At 47.5% G+C, this 17,894-nt stretch overlaps 1 protein-coding gene across 2 annotated transcripts in view; it reads left to right on the forward strand.

The window, feature by feature from the left end:
- The window catches only part of kdm2aa (lysine (K)-specific demethylase 2Aa), a 35,404-nt gene extending 18,313 nt beyond the window's left edge, over window positions 1-17,091 (forward strand). For both annotated transcript variants that reach the window (XM_079758917.1, XM_079758918.1), the window contains 10 exons: window positions 3,873-3,956; window positions 7,803-7,838; window positions 7,998-8,100; window positions 8,585-9,184; window positions 9,503-9,662; window positions 10,017-10,247; window positions 14,293-14,456; window positions 15,085-15,231; window positions 15,415-15,633; window positions 16,603-17,091. In XM_079758917.1, the coding sequence (XP_079615043.1) occupies window positions 3,873-3,956; window positions 7,803-7,838; window positions 7,998-8,100; window positions 8,585-9,184; window positions 9,503-9,662; window positions 10,017-10,247; window positions 14,293-14,456; window positions 15,085-15,231; window positions 15,415-15,633; window positions 16,603-16,784 (1,926 nt within the window). In that variant the 3' untranslated portion in view covers window positions 16,785-17,091. The remainder of the gene's footprint in view (window positions 1-3,872; window positions 3,957-7,802; window positions 7,839-7,997; window positions 8,101-8,584; window positions 9,185-9,502; window positions 9,663-10,016; window positions 10,248-14,292; window positions 14,457-15,084; window positions 15,232-15,414; window positions 15,634-16,602) is intronic.
- The last annotated feature ends 803 nt before the right edge of the window (window positions 17,092-17,894 follow it).

Genomic DNA, 17,894 nt, shown 5'->3' on the forward strand with positions numbered 1-17,894 from the left:
AAACGCCGGATCCGTCTGGACGGTCGGCCCAAACGTACAAGACTTATGCGTTTTCACCAAAAACTCGGTTTTGTGTGGACGGGGAGCGAGTGTTTGCTGATCAAAAATGTAAAATGCCAATGTAATTTTTTTTGTAAAGCACATTTAAAAAACAACAGTTGACCAAAGTGCTATAAAAAACAAAGATAAAACAAACAACAATTAAACAAGTAACAATCATACATTTGAGACGACGATTATAACAGCAACAATAGTAATAATAATAATGACAGAAATAACAATGATAATGTTGGCTGGACTTTGCCACAATGCAATAAATCAATGTACAATCAGGGTCAAAAGACTACAATATGTGATAAAGATGGCTAAAAGAAAGGGTATACTGAATTAAAGGCAATAGAGTAGAGGTGAGTTTTAAGATTAGATTTTAAAATAGCTACAGAGGGGGACAATTAAATATGCAGTGGCAAGCTGTTCCATAGTTTAGGGGCAACAGCAGCAAATGCCCTATCTCCTCTACATTTGTGTTTAGTTTTGGGAACAGCCAGTAAGTGCAGGTCAGAGGATCTGAGACTTCTTATAGGAGTGAATTTGACTAGTAAGTCAGATAGGTACATGGGGGCTTTTCCATTTAGGCATTTAAATGTTAGCAGCAAGATCTTAAAAAGTATTCTATGGTGGACAGGGAGCCAGTGAAGGGTGGCTAAGATGGGGGAAATATGTTTACCCTTACGGGTGCCCGTTAGTAGGCGAGCTGCAGCATTTTGTACCAATTGTAAGCGAGGGAGTGTGGCTTTGTTGAGACCAACATATAGGGAATTACAGTAGTCCAGCCTGGTAGTTACAAATGCATGGATCGCTTTTTCAAAGTCAGGGACAGTCAGAAAAGGTTTTACTTTATAATAATAATAACAATTTTATTTAAAGGCGCCTTTCTCGGCACTCAAGGACACCGTACAGAGGTACACAAAAGTCTTTTGAAAGGAACATAATTTAAAAAAAAAGGAAGAAAGAAGAATTGAAATAACACAGACATAGTAATTGGCATCAGGTGGAATAGGCAGTTTTGAACAGATGGGTTTTGAGATGTGATTTGAAAAGTAATGAATTGATGTTTCTAAGTTCGGGTGGTAAAGCATTCCAGAGACGGGGAGCCGAGCGGCTGAATGCTCTGTGCCCCACGGTGATGAGACGGGCAGAGGGTACAGACAGGTGTACGGAGGAAGAGGATCTGAGGGAGCGGGAGGGAGTGGGTACGTGGATGAGGTCGGACAGATATGGGGGAGCAAGGTTGTGGATGGCCTTAAATGTAAACAGGAGGACTTTGAAATTGAGACTGAACTGAACCGGGAGCCAGTGGAGCTGCTGGAGGACAGGGGTGATGTGGTGGAGTGATGGGGTTCGAGTTATAATGCGGGCAGCTGAATTCTAGACCAGTTGGACCTTATGGAGGGATTTGTGAGGGAGGCCGAGAAGGAGAGAGTTGCAATAATCTATACGGGAGGTGACGAGGCTGTGGACAAGAATGGCGGCAGTGTGGGGGGTCAGGGAAGGGCGGAGGCGATTGATGTTTCGTAGGTGGAAGTAGGCAGACCGGGTGATGTTATTGATGTGGGATTGAAAGGATAGTGTACTGTCCAGGATGACACCCAGACTCTTAATCTTGGAGGAGGGTGCAACAGTGGAATTATCTATGGTGATTGAAAAGCTGTTCGTTTTTGATAGGGTAGATTTTGTGCCAATGAGTAGAACCTCGGTTTTACTGCTATTTAATTTGAGGAAGTTGAGAGTGAAGCAGTTTTTTATTTCAGTGATGCAATTAGTGAGGGAGGAGGGCGGAAGAGTGGAAGAGGGTTTAGTGGTGAGGTAGAGCTGGGTGTCGTCAGCATAACAGTGAAATTGAATCTTAAATTTGTGGAAGATATTGCAGAGGGGAAGGAGATAGATGATGAAGAGGAGGGGTCCCAGGACAGAGCCCTGGGGCACACCTGAAGTGACGGAGGAGGGGATGGATTTGAAGGACTTCAGTTGGGTGAACTGAGTGCGGCCAGATAAGTATGATTTGAACCAGTCTAACGGAGTGTGGGTGATGGCAATGGAAGCTAGTCTGTTGAGGAGGGTGGTGTGACAGGGTGTATCAAAGGCTGAACTGAGGTCGAGGAGGATGAGGATGGTGAGGAGTCCAGTATCAGCTGCTATTAGGAGGTCGTCAGTTATCTTGATGTGTGCTGTTTCAGTGCTTACGGAGCATTCCACGGCACTGAGAAGACCCGTGTAATAATCCATAATAATTCAACTTTAGTTTTTTAGTTGTTTTTTTACAAGTGGTGGGTACAAAATTAATCTTGATGAAAACTGGTGGGGACGCGTCCCTAGCGAAATCGACGCCTATGTTTGCAATGGATCTAGCAGTAACTAGGGCTACTTTGATGGAAGTCACACCTGCGCTGTCATCTTTTGGAGGATGATGGGCTTTTAAGAGTGGGAAGAGTCCGCTGCTGAGTCTCTCCATCGCAGGGCCGTGAACAGTCCAGTGCAGGGTGGACGCGCTGCGCTGATTGGCATGTGGTGAGTGCTGCGGCGATGAGGATGTAGCCTCAGCTCTGCTCCATCAAAATTGTCCAGGATGTGAGAGACCAAGGTAGAGTCTCGCAGTGTTGTTGGAAGTTACGGCTGATGTGCAGCATGCACGACAGGCAATAGGGTGGAAGTGTGACTGTCTCTAGCTCGAAGGCGGTCCAAGGCCGGTGATGTGCGGTGAAGGAGGGCATGGGATGGCACCACTCTGCTAGGTTTTGAGTGCGATGTTTCCGTGGACAGCTGTTGCTGGAAGGTGGTATGCTGAGTGGAGGGCCATTTGCAGACACTGGGCATGGAAGGGTCGGTTTTAGTGGCGCACCGGGAGATGCGACCAGAGCCGCGATGAATGTATGGTTTCCGATGGGATAGGCCAATTCCTGCTGTTTTACAGAGGGTGCGAGCCTCTTCACTGATGGTGGCATAGGAGGAAAATCGCAACAGTTCAGAGGCAGTGTACCTTAAGGTCTGACCAACAGCACAAACTCCCCACCCAACTCAATCAACAGGCCCAGTTAATTGGTGGGTTGGAGATTGAGTGGGTATCATGCCAAGCGCTCCTGTTCCGGCCAACCAACTCAGCTGATGATCAACCAATCTGATGATTAGATGATTAGATGTCATTGTCAGCAGCACGGCAACAGCAATGATGAAATTGTTCTGCTGTCAGTCCCGGACAACACTTTGTCAGCTTTGCTTCAGCCTAATTTAATGCCACTGTGATCAATGCATAATTTGAAAGTGTCTGCACGACTTAGCATACAGCACGAAACAAATCAAATTAAACGAAATAAAAGCAATTAAATAGTGAAAATGATACCCACTCAATTTTCCACAAGATTTGGAAAAATTATCTGGATTTAAATAGTATATATTAAAATATCTAACAAAAACAGGTCAGACGGAGCGGCTTGAGCAGGCAGCCAGCGTCAAAATTGCTAGGAGACTCAGGACCCTCTGAGGTGTTGATGAAGAACAAAGGGACAGGGCCCGGAGCCTGCCCCTCCTCCATGCTGATGCGCTTCTTTCTCTTCCAATATTCCAACAGTTTGGCTGTTGGAATATATATATATTCCAACAGCCAATATTTTCCATTATAATTTCTACTCTAATGCACACCTTGATAACCATTAATAACATTACCTCTGTTGTCCATCATTCTAAATGTAGTTGTGTTCATGACCAAGTAGCCAGGCGTCCTTAGAAGAAACATATTGAGCTGTAAGTCCTAAAGAATATGTAGTGGATCTTCACTTTCTTTATTTTCAATGTCATTTCTTCTCTTCCATCTTCAGGTACAAGGAGATGGAGTGATGAACAGCGATTTACCCAGCTGTTGGGAATGTCCGAAGTGTGTCCTGGGGATCACAGACCAAGAGGTATGAAGATGTGTACATGCATGCATACATATACTGTCAGAACCACCTGGCTCAAGGTAGAAATTACATAAGGAGTCCACACCGATTTTCTGTTTTAAATCAATAATTATTTATTAGATCAAAGTTCAAAAGATATCAGTAGTTTAGGCGAACCAAAAGTGGGGTGCAAGTCAGCATGATGGAATGCAATGTAGAAAGGAGATGCGGGGAGAGAAGAGATAGGCGCTGCAGCCAGCTCCCATAGTGGCAGGGCCAGAGCAGCAGATCAGAGACAGTGAGCTGCCTCGGAGAAACTAGTTTTATGCTCTCTCCAATCAGCAGCCCATCAGCCGTAATCGCAAACCAGGACAGCTCCCCCTGCAGGCCAGTAGGGAGAGAGCCTTAAGACGTTACATACAAAGCCGGGTAGTGAGGCAAACCCAGCGTGGCAAAGCCGGGCGTGACATTACATTACATTACATTACATACATACATACATACATACATACATACATACATACATACATACATACATACATACATACATACATACATACATTGAAGTGCACTGTCAAGGTATGATATGTAGTTCTGCAATTAGGGGTCACTCAACCAAAACAAAGATGTAATTTAATGATGTCAGAGGTAGTGTGGGATCATGGGAGTTGTTGGTGAAAGTCGATCTGACGTGACAAAGCCAGGAATCATGTTCACAGACCAGTAAATGTATTCAAGTACTATTCAAGTATTATACGTTTATTCAGGATAGGTCAGCGATTTGACTATTTCTACACTATGGGCAGATTGTAAAGAACCCAGTTAAAATGCAATTTTACCAGAGACTTCTCACTTTTCATAACGTTCTTTTTTTTTTTTTTAAGTGTATCCCGCTAGCTCTAAACAGTTGCCAGCAGGTAAAGAACTGCGTGGCCAGTGGAGCTCTAGTGTGAGTGTCACACACATAGACTGTATCTAATACAGGTTAAACTGACTTTACATACTGTATATAATACAAGTTGAACTGACTTAACATAGACTATACTGTATATAATACAGGTTAAACTGATTTAACATAGACCGTATATAATACAGGTTAAACTGACTTAACATGGACTATATAATACAGGTTCAACTGACTTAAAATGCACTGTAAATAAAACAGCTTAAAATGATTTTACTTTTGTGTACAGTAGTGGAAACTACTGTAGGCTTTTTTCACACTAAATAAAGCCCCTGCAAAACCAGTCAACGATTACTCGTTGAGATTTAGACGCATTCAGTGTATTCAACTCAAGTTTATTTTTCACTGACATCCCTAATAATGATTTGTAAACTCTGGATTAAATCTATTAATGCATTTGTTCAGCTGTCTTCTCTGCGGGAAACATCAACAACATCATTCCCCTATGAATCTCGTTTGGAACAGTGTCCCCAGAGAAGAGGGGCTATTCATAAACACTGTTGTCATGTAAAAATAGTCGCTGTATGGGAAACAATATCCATCATCTTTTTTTTCAGGACAGATAATATAGGACAAAAGAAAAAATAATAATGACTCGTCCAAGTTAAGTCTATTTGTGGGAAGCACTGCATTCGTTTGGTGGCTGGCATCAGTCTATGGTCAAAGTATTAATCGCAGCAAGCAATATAGTTGTAACGGGCTGTAACCGTGAATAAACAACAAAATCTCTGGGTTTGAACATCGTTGGAAACGGTGTGGTATACTGCAACTACACAACTCCACAAAATATGTGACATGGGGGATGTCGTTTATAGATTTTGAATGCGAGAATGTTCTATATGACACCTTTATGGCTTTGTGCATTTGGTTCTGCAAACTAAACTTAGTCTTCTCCGTGACAAAATGATGGCTTGGTTGCTTTTTTGAGTATTGAGAATCTTTGTTATTTCAACGGCAAGTGAAGATTAGAGTGTACTTGTAGTACCGTGCCTTTTGGAAGTGTTTGCAGAACTTTGCATAACAAGCCAACATTGGAGCCAAAAGTGTCAGAATCTGAGCAGGGTAACACACCTCGATCACATGAATAAAACATCAACAGCCCTAACATCAGGCGAGCATGAGCAGTCTGGAGAAGAAATTGGTGCCACTGATCCAACAATGCCATTGATTTCTCATCCTACCTATTAAGATAAGCTGCTCAGCATTGTGGAAGGATGTGATGATGTGTCCATTTCATTGAGGCTTGCCTCTGTACTATCATGTCAAGCTTTTAGTTTTCTATATATAAATATATCGAACAGTAAAGATGAAAGCAGTGAGCTGGCTAAATGACCTGTCGCTAAGCTCCAGCCTTAGAACGCAGATGAGGCAATGACTTTCCAGCCTCAACTATACTCGGACATCGGCTTGGACGACTCCATTGAAAACAACAGGGAGGAGGCATAATATAACAATTTAATGGTGGATTTATGTTGTTTGTGTAAAGAAAAAAATAAACATGGTCAAACGATGTGCTTGGGGTACATGTAACACGGACAGATGGTATCCCGAGAGGCTGCAGAATGGGGTATATTTCATCCCTTTTCCCAAGCCACAACGGGGCAAGAAAAAGTGTGTAATGTGGATCAGCGTGTGCGACAGGCCAGAATACCAACTGTAAGACAAAAGGTTACCTTCTGCATGTATTTTTAAGTTTTGAATATACCCCTCCATAGCATAATGTAGTCCCTTTTGATTGGTCCTGAGAAAGAAATTAAATCATTTTTCGCCCAAAATTTCTCCAAAACCTGCTTTGACATATGTTTTTGTTATCGAGTCTGGTTTGTTTGTCCGAGTTCGTCATGGTAATGACGGGGGACGTGACTTAGCGACAGGTCAATTGTGTGTTGGTGCTCTTCAAACTCACGTCCTCCTCAGTGGAGTGGGTCAAACATAGAAGAGATTTCTCATGCATTCACTGACTCTTCTGGAACTTTGCAACTTTTTGACCATTCCTCATCATTTTATTTAACTATTTTACAATCAACCAGTCGTCAGGCAGTGACGAGTCATTGGTTAACCGTCCGCGTCGCCGTCAGCAACTGCCCGACTTCCCCGAAGGGCCCCTGGTCCTGAGGGTTGGCCCTGGGCCCTCCACCTGGCTGGGGGACCTGGCTGGGGCCCAGCAGGGTGGGGGCCCTCCTCTTCCTCTCTCCTCTGGCTCTTTCTCCTCTTCCTCAGCCTCCCTCCTATTGGTTGCAGCACCTCTGCCTTCTCAGCCAATCAGCTCGAGACTGGTGAGAGGCACTGCCTACTCTCTCTCTTAAAAACGTCCATGATCCATTCATCATCCGTCTTATCAGTTTGTCCGTCTGCTGCGTCCAGCTGTCTGCCCACTCTGCTTCTCCTCTCATATACACCTTGGAGGAAGTGTTCTGAATGATTCCAACTGGTTACCCTTCAAGAACCCTGGCCTGGGCTTGTGTTGTGTTGTTGTTCTCTTTTAGCTGGTTTTCTTCAGTTCACTAGTTCAGATGGTTGAGATACATTTCCCTGCGGTGCTGGTCCACAAACAGTGGCTCAGTGCCGGCCCTCTGTAGTCTGCTCCCCTGTGACCACCTCATCCCTCTGTTCCCTTGGCGTCCCACGCAGCCCAAGAGGAGGGGCCAAGAGGAGGAGGAGTGGGCAGCCGACAGTGCAACATCTGCCTGTGTTCATTGTGCTTTGTGAGGCGGTGGTCTTCAACACTTTGAGCCTGTGTCGTCTGCTTGGCCCCCCTCATTTGTCTGATATTGCTTCTGCGTTCATTATGCATTTTCCCCCACATGCTGTGTGGTGTTGCAGATGAGGGATTTGATGCCGGGGGGAGAACAAATTAAAATGGATGCTTTGTTAGCCATTAACCTCTTGTTTATCTTTTCTCATAGACTTCTAAAGGAGACAAAAACAAGCCACTCCCCCTGGTAAGCCTGATCCTTTCCTTCATCTCCTCAACCTCATAATAATGATGGATTGAATTTATATAGCGCTTTTCTAGACACTCAAAGACGCTCATTCCCCTGCTCCTTGTTCCACTTAAAGAACTCATTAATTTCCTCCCTCTCCCCTTCCTCCCTGTGCAGAAGCGCAAGTCCACCTCGCTGCTGGACTCCCGCATCGCCAAGATCTACCGCAGGCACAGGCACGGCCGCGACGGAGACGACTCCGGCAGCGAGGATGACCAAGGTCTGCAGGGTTTCCTATCGGGGGGGTCAGGACCCTGAGCAGGAGGCGCTGCCCCGCGGGGAACCAACTAATAGCCCCAGTTGTTGACCTTGCAAAGTGTCAGTTAGAAATCTAGATTTTTTTTAGGGCCCGTGTTCTCCATTGCAGAAATCAGGCTGGTCTACAATCGACTTGGAAGACGGTCAACAATATGCTCATCTTTGAGCATGGATTCTAGACTGACCCAGGGTCTGGGAAGTCCCCTCTGATCCTCTTCATCTGCACCACATGCAGATGATGAGGTCACGGAGGACTTGCACATGCTCAACACATTTATTTAAGGCCTGCATACGTGCCCAAATTATGTCGTCGTCCATGTGACTCCGCTGACTGTTAATCACTTTGATCTTAAAGTGTATTTTGACTGCTTCTCTCCCGTGATTGGCTGTAGCGTCTCCATCCTGATGTGTATTTTGAAGGTCTTCTTTCCCGTGATTGGCTGCAGTGTCTCGGAGGAGGAAGCTGGGCCTGCACCCCCGGGGGGGGGGCAGTTCCAGGAGGGGCTACCGCAGGGGCCTGCTGAGGGGGGGAGCCGGCCACCGGGGCAGCAGGGCCGGGGGGCTGGCCATGGGCGGCTCCGGGATTAGGATGAAGCGCGGCGTGGGGCTGCGGAGGGGCCGCGGCGTCAGGCTGAGGGGGGGCTCCAGGACGCAGAGAAGGGGGGGAGATGACTCTGAGGAGTCGGAGGACGACGACGAGGACGACGAGGACGACGAGGACGACGAGGACGACGAGGAAGACGAGGTGGATGACAGCGAGGGTGGGGGGAAGGAGGGCAAGAGAGGGAGGAGGAGGAGGCGGCGCCGCGGGACGGATGATGACGACGACGATGAGGAAGAGGATAGTGACGGCGGAGAGTTTGACCCGGAGGAAGAGGACGAAGAGATGGACCACTATGAGGACGAGGAGGAGGGGGAGGAAGGGCACTGGGACTCAGACCCGGAGCCGCCCGTCCTGCTGGTGTCCGACCTGAACGATGACCTGCTCACTGGGTCCTACCTGACGGTCACCCTGCAGCGGCCCCAGAAGGCCAAGAGGCACTCAGGTAGGAAGGGTCGCCCTCGACGGCTCAATAGGAGTCAACCACCATTCATGTCTATTTATCTCTTGTGTCGCCTGACATTCAATCTGCACATGATGGAGTGGTTGCTGTTGTTGTTTGAGATCTAGAAATGGGTTGGATGGATGTTTTGGGTTCCATTGAAGACTACTGCAGCGAGGCTAGGTGTCCATACAGAGGATGTGGTTTGAGCTAGGTATCCATACAGAGGATGTAGTTTGAGCTAGGTGTCTGTGCAGAGGATGTGGTTTGAGCTAGTTGTCTGTACAGAGGATTTGGTTCTGAACCTTTCTATCTCCACAGGCTCCATCGTCCCCAAGCTAGAGGCGGCCATGGGTCCTAGGACGGCCATCTTGGGTCCGGGGGGACACCAGAGTTTTGTCCAGCGCAAGTCGGCCCTCTCCAAACCCTCTCGGCTGAAAGGCGAGGCTGATGGTGTCACCCTGGCCAGAGGCTCTGGCAGGTGGGTGCAGCCTTAAGAAATGTCCTCCACAATGTACTGGATTTTGGACATGGGTTCCATCGCAGTGGCATTTAAATCTGTTGGATGGAAGCTCATGGACACTGCCAAACATGTCATATGTTAGCAACGTGACACCATGGTTCGAATGAGCATCAGAAAGTGTGTCAACGTCTTATTGTCCGCTCACATAACGACATCCTTTGCAGTAAACATTTTCAAAAAGTATTTTCCATTGTTAGTCTAGAGGTTTAGACTAGGGACTTGCTAGATGTGTGCGCTTCACCCAATCAGTATGTGAGAATCGACACTACAACGTCCAATGGTGTGAGGTATGTGTCACCCCGCCCCCAACAGGCTCCGTGTCCGCGGCCTGCCCACCTCCGCCTCCTCCTCTGACGAGGACGGCCCCCGCGTGGCCGGCGCCGCCACCATGTCCCCGCCCTCCACGCTGCTGTCGCTGCCCTCCTTCAAGGACGCGGGCAGCGAGCGAGGCGCCGACAAGGAGGTGTGGGTGTCGGTTTTCAGGTTCCTGAGCCGCCCCGAGCTGCTGGCATGCATGAGCGTCTGCAAGGCCTGGTACAAGTGGTGAGTCCCCCGGGGCCCCTCTGCACGCCCTGGACACACCCCTTAAAGCTGCTGTAGGCTGGATCTAGTACTACACCCCTTAAAGCTGCTGTATGCTGATCTAGTACTACACCCCTTAAAGCTACTGTAGGCTGATCTAGTACTACACCCCTTAAAGCTGCTGTATGCTGATCTAGTACTACACCCCTTAAAGCTACTGTAGGCTGATCTAGTACTACACCCCTTAAAGCTACTGTAGGCTGATCTAGTTCTACACCCCTTAAAGCCAATGAAGGCTAGATCTAGTACTACACCCCTTAACGCTGCTGTAGGCTGATCTAGTTCTACACCCCTTAAAGCCAATGTAGGCCAGATCTAGTACTACACCCCTTAAAGCTGATGTAGGTTGATCTAATACTACACCCCTTAAAGCTGCTGTATGCTGATCTAGTACTACACCCCTTAAAGCTGCTGTAGGCTGATCTAGTTCTACACCCCTTAAAGCTGCTGTAGGTTGATATAGGGGCCACCCTTTTAATGTCATTTGTTAGAGATGGCAGAGCCACTCATCAGCTATTGGTGAGTAAAATATGCTGTGAGAACATGTTTTGAGTGAACCGGCCGCAGGCTCCGCAGCCCGGTCGCGGGCAGCCCTGCCCGGTGGCCGGCTATGGAAACGCCAATATAACCGAACAGAGCCGCACTGTACTGCAACGAACAGTAGCGTACTGCTCGGTGGAAACGAGGCATACGACTAAATGGGTTCGATGGTTCTCGTTGCCTAAACTTGAGGGGATATCCCCTCCCTCCAGGCTCTCGACAGCCAGGGCTCCTGCTTATTGGTTGATAGCGCAGCCAAGCGCTATGAACAGACATAGGCGGAATCCAGATCCCTTAGCTAGTCACACCTACTCAGAGGAGGACTTTCCTCCTCTCTCCCATTGAACCCCATGTTATTCACCGGCCGCCAACACTTTCAGGGAAATGAATGGGATTCAAAGGAGGCTGAGCCTGAAGTAATTGTCAATAGGCGATAGGGGGTGCTAATGTCCCTTTACCAAGGGAAACAAACATTACATATTCAAAGGCATTAAGGTCATATTTAAGGGCATTAATTCATTAGTAGTCTGGGCAATCTACAAATTTTATTTTCAACAATGTTAAGGAGGATCTTCCTCCCTCCTGCCTGCAGAAGCCTCCACTGATATATATGTATATGTGTGTGTGTGTGCATATATATATATATATATATATATATATATATATATATATATATATATATATATATATATATATATATATATATATATATATATATATATATATGAATGAATTTCTTATTATTATTGTCATGCATTAGCATGCCCAGCCCACAAGGGCTTACAAGACACCATTATAAAACATAGACAGACCAAAAACCAAAAGTAGATGCTAAACAATACTAACATTAACGATATAAAACATCCTGACGTTTCATCCAGGCTTTAGTAACAAGAGGCTAACTTATAAATATTAATAGAGATAGAGAGATAGACCAATATGTTTTTTTCAGGACCGATACCGATTATTAGTAGTCAAGGGGGCCGATAACCGATATTTGGAGCCGATATTAATTTACAGAAAAAGGGAAGAGATTGGCGTCAAAATTTTGAACAATACAAACTCCAACACTTTTCTGTCAGTTTCTGCAGCTTCTCATGTGGCTTACACACACACACACACACACACACACACACACACACACACACACACACACACACACACACACACACACACACACACACACGGTGGCGGAGTGGTAATCGGGAGAGTCTGTAGAATTCCCGGTGGGCCGTTAACGTTTCGGGGCTGTCGGGCTGATTACTGCGGGATAACAATATTGCATTTATAAAAGTTCCTTGCAGCGCCGTCCAGCAGCCTGAGCTGTGCGCCCGCAACCTCTCACTCAACAGACGCAACAAACTGTCAACGTCGCAACCAAGTCGACTTTGTCTAGAGGGGAGTAACTGAGTGGCCCCTCCCGAAGTGGTACAGCCCAGGTGGGCCTTGAACTGCGATTGGTCAGAAAGACGTAACAGCTTTGAATTCTCCTGCAGGCTCAAACAGAGTGACACACAAACACAAACACACACTTTTAAGGAGTTTTTCATCCGCTCCGTATCCTTGCTTGCCCCAACAAGTTTTTGCGGCGTGCTTGTTGTTTTGTTATATATATATATATATATATATATATATATACATACATACAGTGGGGCAAAAAAGTATTTAGTCAGCCACCAATTGTGCAAGTTCTCCCACTTAAAAAGATGAGAGGCCTGTAATTTTCATCATAGGTAAACCTCAGCTATGAGAGACAAAATGAAAAAAAAAAAATCTAGAAAATCACATTGTCTGATTTTTAAAGAATTTATTTGCAAATTATGGTGGAAAATAAGTATTTGGTCAATAACAAAAGGTCATCTCAATACTTTGTTACATGCCCTTTGTTGGCAATGACAGGTCAAATGTTTTCTGTAAGTCTTTACAAGGTTTTCACACACTGCTGCTGGTATTTTGGCCCATTCCTCCATGCAGATCTCCTCTAGAGCAGTGATGTTTTTGGGCCTTCGCTGGGCAACACGGACTTTCAACTCCCTCCAAAGATTTTCTATGGGGTTGAGATTTGGAGACTGGCTAGGCCACTCCAGGACCTTGAAATGCTTCTTACGGAGCCACTCCTTCGTTGCCCGGGCGGTGTGTTTGGGGTCATTGTCATGCTGAAAGACCCAGCCACGTTTCATCTTCAGTGCCCTTGCTGATGGAAGGAGGTTTTCACTCAAAATCTCACGATACATGGCCCCATTCATTCTTTCCGTCACACGGATCAGACGTCCTGGTCCCTTGGCAGAAAAACAGCCCCAAAGCATGATGTTTCCACCCCCATGCTTCACTGTAGGTATGGTGTTCTTTGGATGCAACTCAGCATTCTTTCTCCTCCAAACACGACGAGTTGAGTTTTTACCAAAAAGTTCTATTTTGGTTTCATCTGACCATATGACATTGTCCCAATCCTGTTCTGGATCTTCCAAATGCTCTCTAGCAAACTTCAAACGAGCCCGGACATGCACTGGCTTTAGCAGGGGGACACGTCTGGCACTGCAGGATTTGAGTCCCTGGCGGCGTAGTGTGTTAGTGATGGTAGCCTTTGTTACTTTGGTCCCAGCTCTCTGGAGGTCATTCACTAGGTCCCCCCGTGTGGTTCTGGGATTTTTGTTCACCGTTCTTGTGATCATTTTGACCCCACAGGGTGAGATCTTGCGTGGAGCCCCAGATCAAGGGAGATTATCAGTGGTCTTGTATGTATTCCATTTCCTAATAATTGCTCCCACAGTTGATTTCTTCACACCAAGCTGCTTACCTATTGCAGATTCAGACTTCCCAGCCTGGTGCAGGTCTACAATTGTGTTTCTGGTGTCCTTTGATAGCTCTTTGGTCTTGGCCATAGTGGAGTTTGGAGTGTGACTGTTTGAGGTTGTGGACAGGTGTCTTTTATACTGATAAGGAGTTCAAACAGGTGCCATTAATACAGGTAACGAGTGGAGGACAGAGGAGCCTCTTAAAGAAGAAGTTACAGGTCTGTGACAGCCAGAAATCTTGCTGGTTTGTAGGTGACCAAATACTTATTTTCCACCATAATTTGCAAATAAATTCTTAAAAAATCAGACAATGTGATTTTCTGGATTTTTTTTTTCATTTTGTCTCTCATAGCTGAGGTTTACCTATGATGAAAATAACAGGCCTCTCTCGTCTTTTTAAGTGGGAGAACTTGCACAATTGGTGGCTGACTAAATACTTTTTTGCCCCACTGTATATATATAAATGTGTATGTATGTATGTATGTATGTATGTATGTGTATATATATGTATATGAACGTATGAGGATCCATGCCCCACAACTGGACCCCAGAATGTCAGACCACTGTCTGTGGTTCAACATGATGCTCAATAGCTCAATGGAGTAAGCTTTGGTTCAGAACAAGGTTTCCTGTTTGTATTCCTCTAACCTCCTGGGTTTTCCCCGGTGCAGGAGCTTTGACAAGCGCCTGTGGAGCCACGTGGACATCAGCCGCAGCACCCCCCTCAGTAACCAGGCCCTGGCTGGAATCATCAAGAGGCTGCCCACCTCCCTGGACCTCTCTTGGACACCTGCCGCCAAGAGGCAGCTGCACTGCCTGCTCACACGCCTGCCAGGTAGGGAACACAGCCCTCACTCAGGTAGGGAACACAGCTCTCACTCACTCAGGTAGGGAACACAGCTCTCACTCACTCAGGTAGGGAACACAGCCCTCACTCAAGTAGGGAACACAGCCCTCACTCAGGTAGGGAACACAGCCCTCACTCACTCAGGTAGGGAACACAGCCCTCACTCACTCAGGTAGGGAACACAGCCCTCACTCACTCAGGTAGGGAACACAGCTCTCACTCACTCAGGTAGGGAACACAGCCCTCACTCACTCAGGTAAGAAACACCACCCTCACTCACTCAGGTAAGAAACACCACCCTCACTCACTCAGGTAGGGAACACAGCCCTCACTCAGGTAGGGAACACAGCCCTGACTCGGGTAGGGAACACAGCCCTCACTCCGGTAGGGAACACAGCCCTCACTCACAGAGGTGGACCACGCAGCTCCGCTAGTGCAACTAGGTGTGTGACGGTTGTCCTGTGTGTGGGGGATGGTCCACCACGTGACGGTTGTCCTGTGTGTGGGGGATGGTCCACCCCCTGACGGTTGTCCTGTGTGTGGGGGATGGTCCACCCTGTGACGGTTGTCCTTTGTGTGGGGGATGGTCCACCCCGTGACCGTTGTCCTGTTGCAGGGCTCCGGGAGCTGCGTGTGGCGGGCCTGCCCTGGTTCGGCCTGTCTGCCCTTGTGTCCCCCACCCTGCCCTGCCTCAGGCTGCTGGACCTGCGCTGGTGTGAGGGCATCAAGGACGTCCAGATCAAGGACCTCATCCTGCCACCTGGTGCGTAGCTCACTCACTCACATAATTCGCTCACTCACTCGCATAATTCACTCACTTTCTCAATCACTCAAATAATTCACTCACTCACATAATTCACTCACTCACTCACTGGAGTTCGTTGGTTGTCCCTGGGTTCCATCCCGTTACAATGATGGTTCTATGGCTCTCCCTGCTCCCCCTAAGGCCTGGGCTCATCCCGCAGCCGCCTGAGGAACATGTCGGCGCTGTACCTGTCGGGCCTAGAGGTGAGCGACTCCACCCTGCGGCTGCTGCAGCGCCACCTGCCCCAGCTTGAGCGGCTGGACCTGGCCCACTGCCCGGCTGTCTGCGACACCTCCATCGCCCTGCTGGCTGCCGCCGGCACGCACACCCGCCACAACCTCACCCATCTCACGCTTGCCGGTGAGTGGTGCACCCAAAGACAGACCTGGGGTCAGCTTCACAGTACGCACCCAAACAGACCTGGGGTCAGCTTCACAGGACGCACCCAAACAGATCTGGGGTCAGCTTCACAGGACGCACCCAAACAGACCTGGGGTCAGCTTCACAGGACGCACCCAAACAGACCTGGGGTCAGCTTCACAGGACGCACCCAAACAGACCTGGGGTCAGCTTCACAGTACACACCCAAACAGACCTGGGGTCAGCTTCACAGGAAGAGGTCCTAGGCGTCCAGACCTGAGACGGTATTAAATTGCGTATTAAATTGCTACTCAAAGATGTAATTATACTGCTAAAACGTTTGTCACGTCGGATACAACAGAGCTAAGTTTGGAAGGCTTTAAAGGATCTCGTGAGTCGGACTGTAATCGCACCTAACATCCCCCCTCACCGTGAGCCTTTCCTCCTCAGCATTTTATTCCTGAGGTTACCATCTTGCGGTATATCACCTTATTTCTTTACCTCATTGCCCTTGTAATCTGATCCTCGAGGTCAACCTGATCTCTCTAGTCCCACTACCACTGGGGATCATCGCTGATCACCCAGCCGGTATCATGTGACCTGACCCAATTGACCATAATAAAACCTGGACCCAAACCTGTTGGGGTCCCGGGTCGAGTCTCCATAGGTCGGGTAGACCCGTGAGGACATTTATAAGGTTCCATCCATAGCACTGCTATTTAACACTTGATGGAGAAGGACTTGTCATAGGCTTTGGTTTCCTCTAAGACAAGCCTCCTGTTTGGGGTGGGCCAGAAGCACCTAGAAGTCGCCAGGGAAACCCCATGCTGGTTTTGTGGCTGGATAACCTAGACCCACAACACAAAATGCTGTAACCATTACCATAGAAAGTCTCTTGCAACCTGACCTGTTTTTCAAAGTAAGAGTCCTGTGAATGAGTATCTCCACTGACCTGAGCTGTGTCTGCAGGCTGCAGCAGGCTGACGGACGGCTGCCTGCCCTACCTGAAGCGCCTCTCTGCGCTGGCGCTGCTTGACCTGCGGGGCTGCGACGGCGTGAGCCGGCGGGCGTGCGAGGCCTTCATCTCAGACCTGTCCCACGTGGCGCTCTACTGCATGATGGAAGACAAGCTCATCCAGCGCATCCCATAAGGGGCGTTTCCCAGCAGGCACGGCGTCCTCCGGGCCCTCTGTTGCAGGGGAGCGGCGTCCTCCGGGCCCTCTGTTGCAGGGGAGCGGCGCCACCAAAGCCCATTTCCAGCCAACCAACAGACCCGTCTCCTAGCCTGGGACCCCAAGAGGAGAATGGCTGTGTTTGTAAATGTTTTCTCTCTGTGGAGCTCTTGGGTTCTTTCTGCTGGGCTCTTTTCTGCCTGGCCTTCATGTTTGCGAGTCTTTTGTTACATTTCATTTTTAAACATTCTAAAAAAAAAAAAACACTAATAAAGTGTAAAGTGAATACGGATTGGTGTGAAGTACTTTTCTTTTACGTGTACATAGTAACACATCCTTCGTTTTTGAGGACATGATATAGACTAAAAATGCATGTCCCTGTATGCTATGAACAGTTTTACATAGTTTGATGAGGTGCGAAGCAGGAGTCAAGATTAACTGACAAGATTGAAAGATAATTTATTTAAATGCCCACTCAGCAAATGTTAGGGTAATTAGACCAATATTCTAATTGCTACACACTTTCTACTATGGGCGTTAGAATGGAAATATCCAAGGATACTTCAAGTGTTTTAGGTTGTAATCTGAATATTTCTGTTGTCTCTTTGGGGATTAGCAGTAATTTCTCAAGAGATAAAAACCAGTTCCTGATTTATAATACCGGTTTTCATCGGTGGGCAATAGGTTCGATGCCCATTGTGTTACCCCCTGGGCCATAAGCTAAATTTCCATTGTGTTACCCCCTGGGCCATAAGCTAAATGCCCATTGTGTTACCAGTGGGCCATAGGCTCAATGCCCATTGTGTTACCAGTGGCCCATTGTGTTACCAGTGGGCCATAGGCTCCGTGCCCATGTGTTACCAGTGGCCCATTATGTTACCAGTGGGTCATAGGCTCCATTTTCGTTGTGTTACCAGTGGCCCATTGTGTTACCATTGGGCCATAGGCTCCATGCCCATTGTGTTACCAGAGGGCCATAGGCTCCATGCCCATTGTGTTACCAGAATGCCATAGGCTCGATGCCCATTGAGTTTATACACATTGATATCTTTGAGATGCCACTTTAAGATTTATAGTACCAGAGCAGTC

This window comes from Pollachius pollachius, assembly GCF_949987615.1.
Source record: "Pollachius pollachius genome assembly, chromosome: 2".
Lineage (NCBI taxonomy): Eukaryota > Metazoa > Chordata > Actinopteri > Gadiformes > Gadidae > Pollachius > Pollachius pollachius.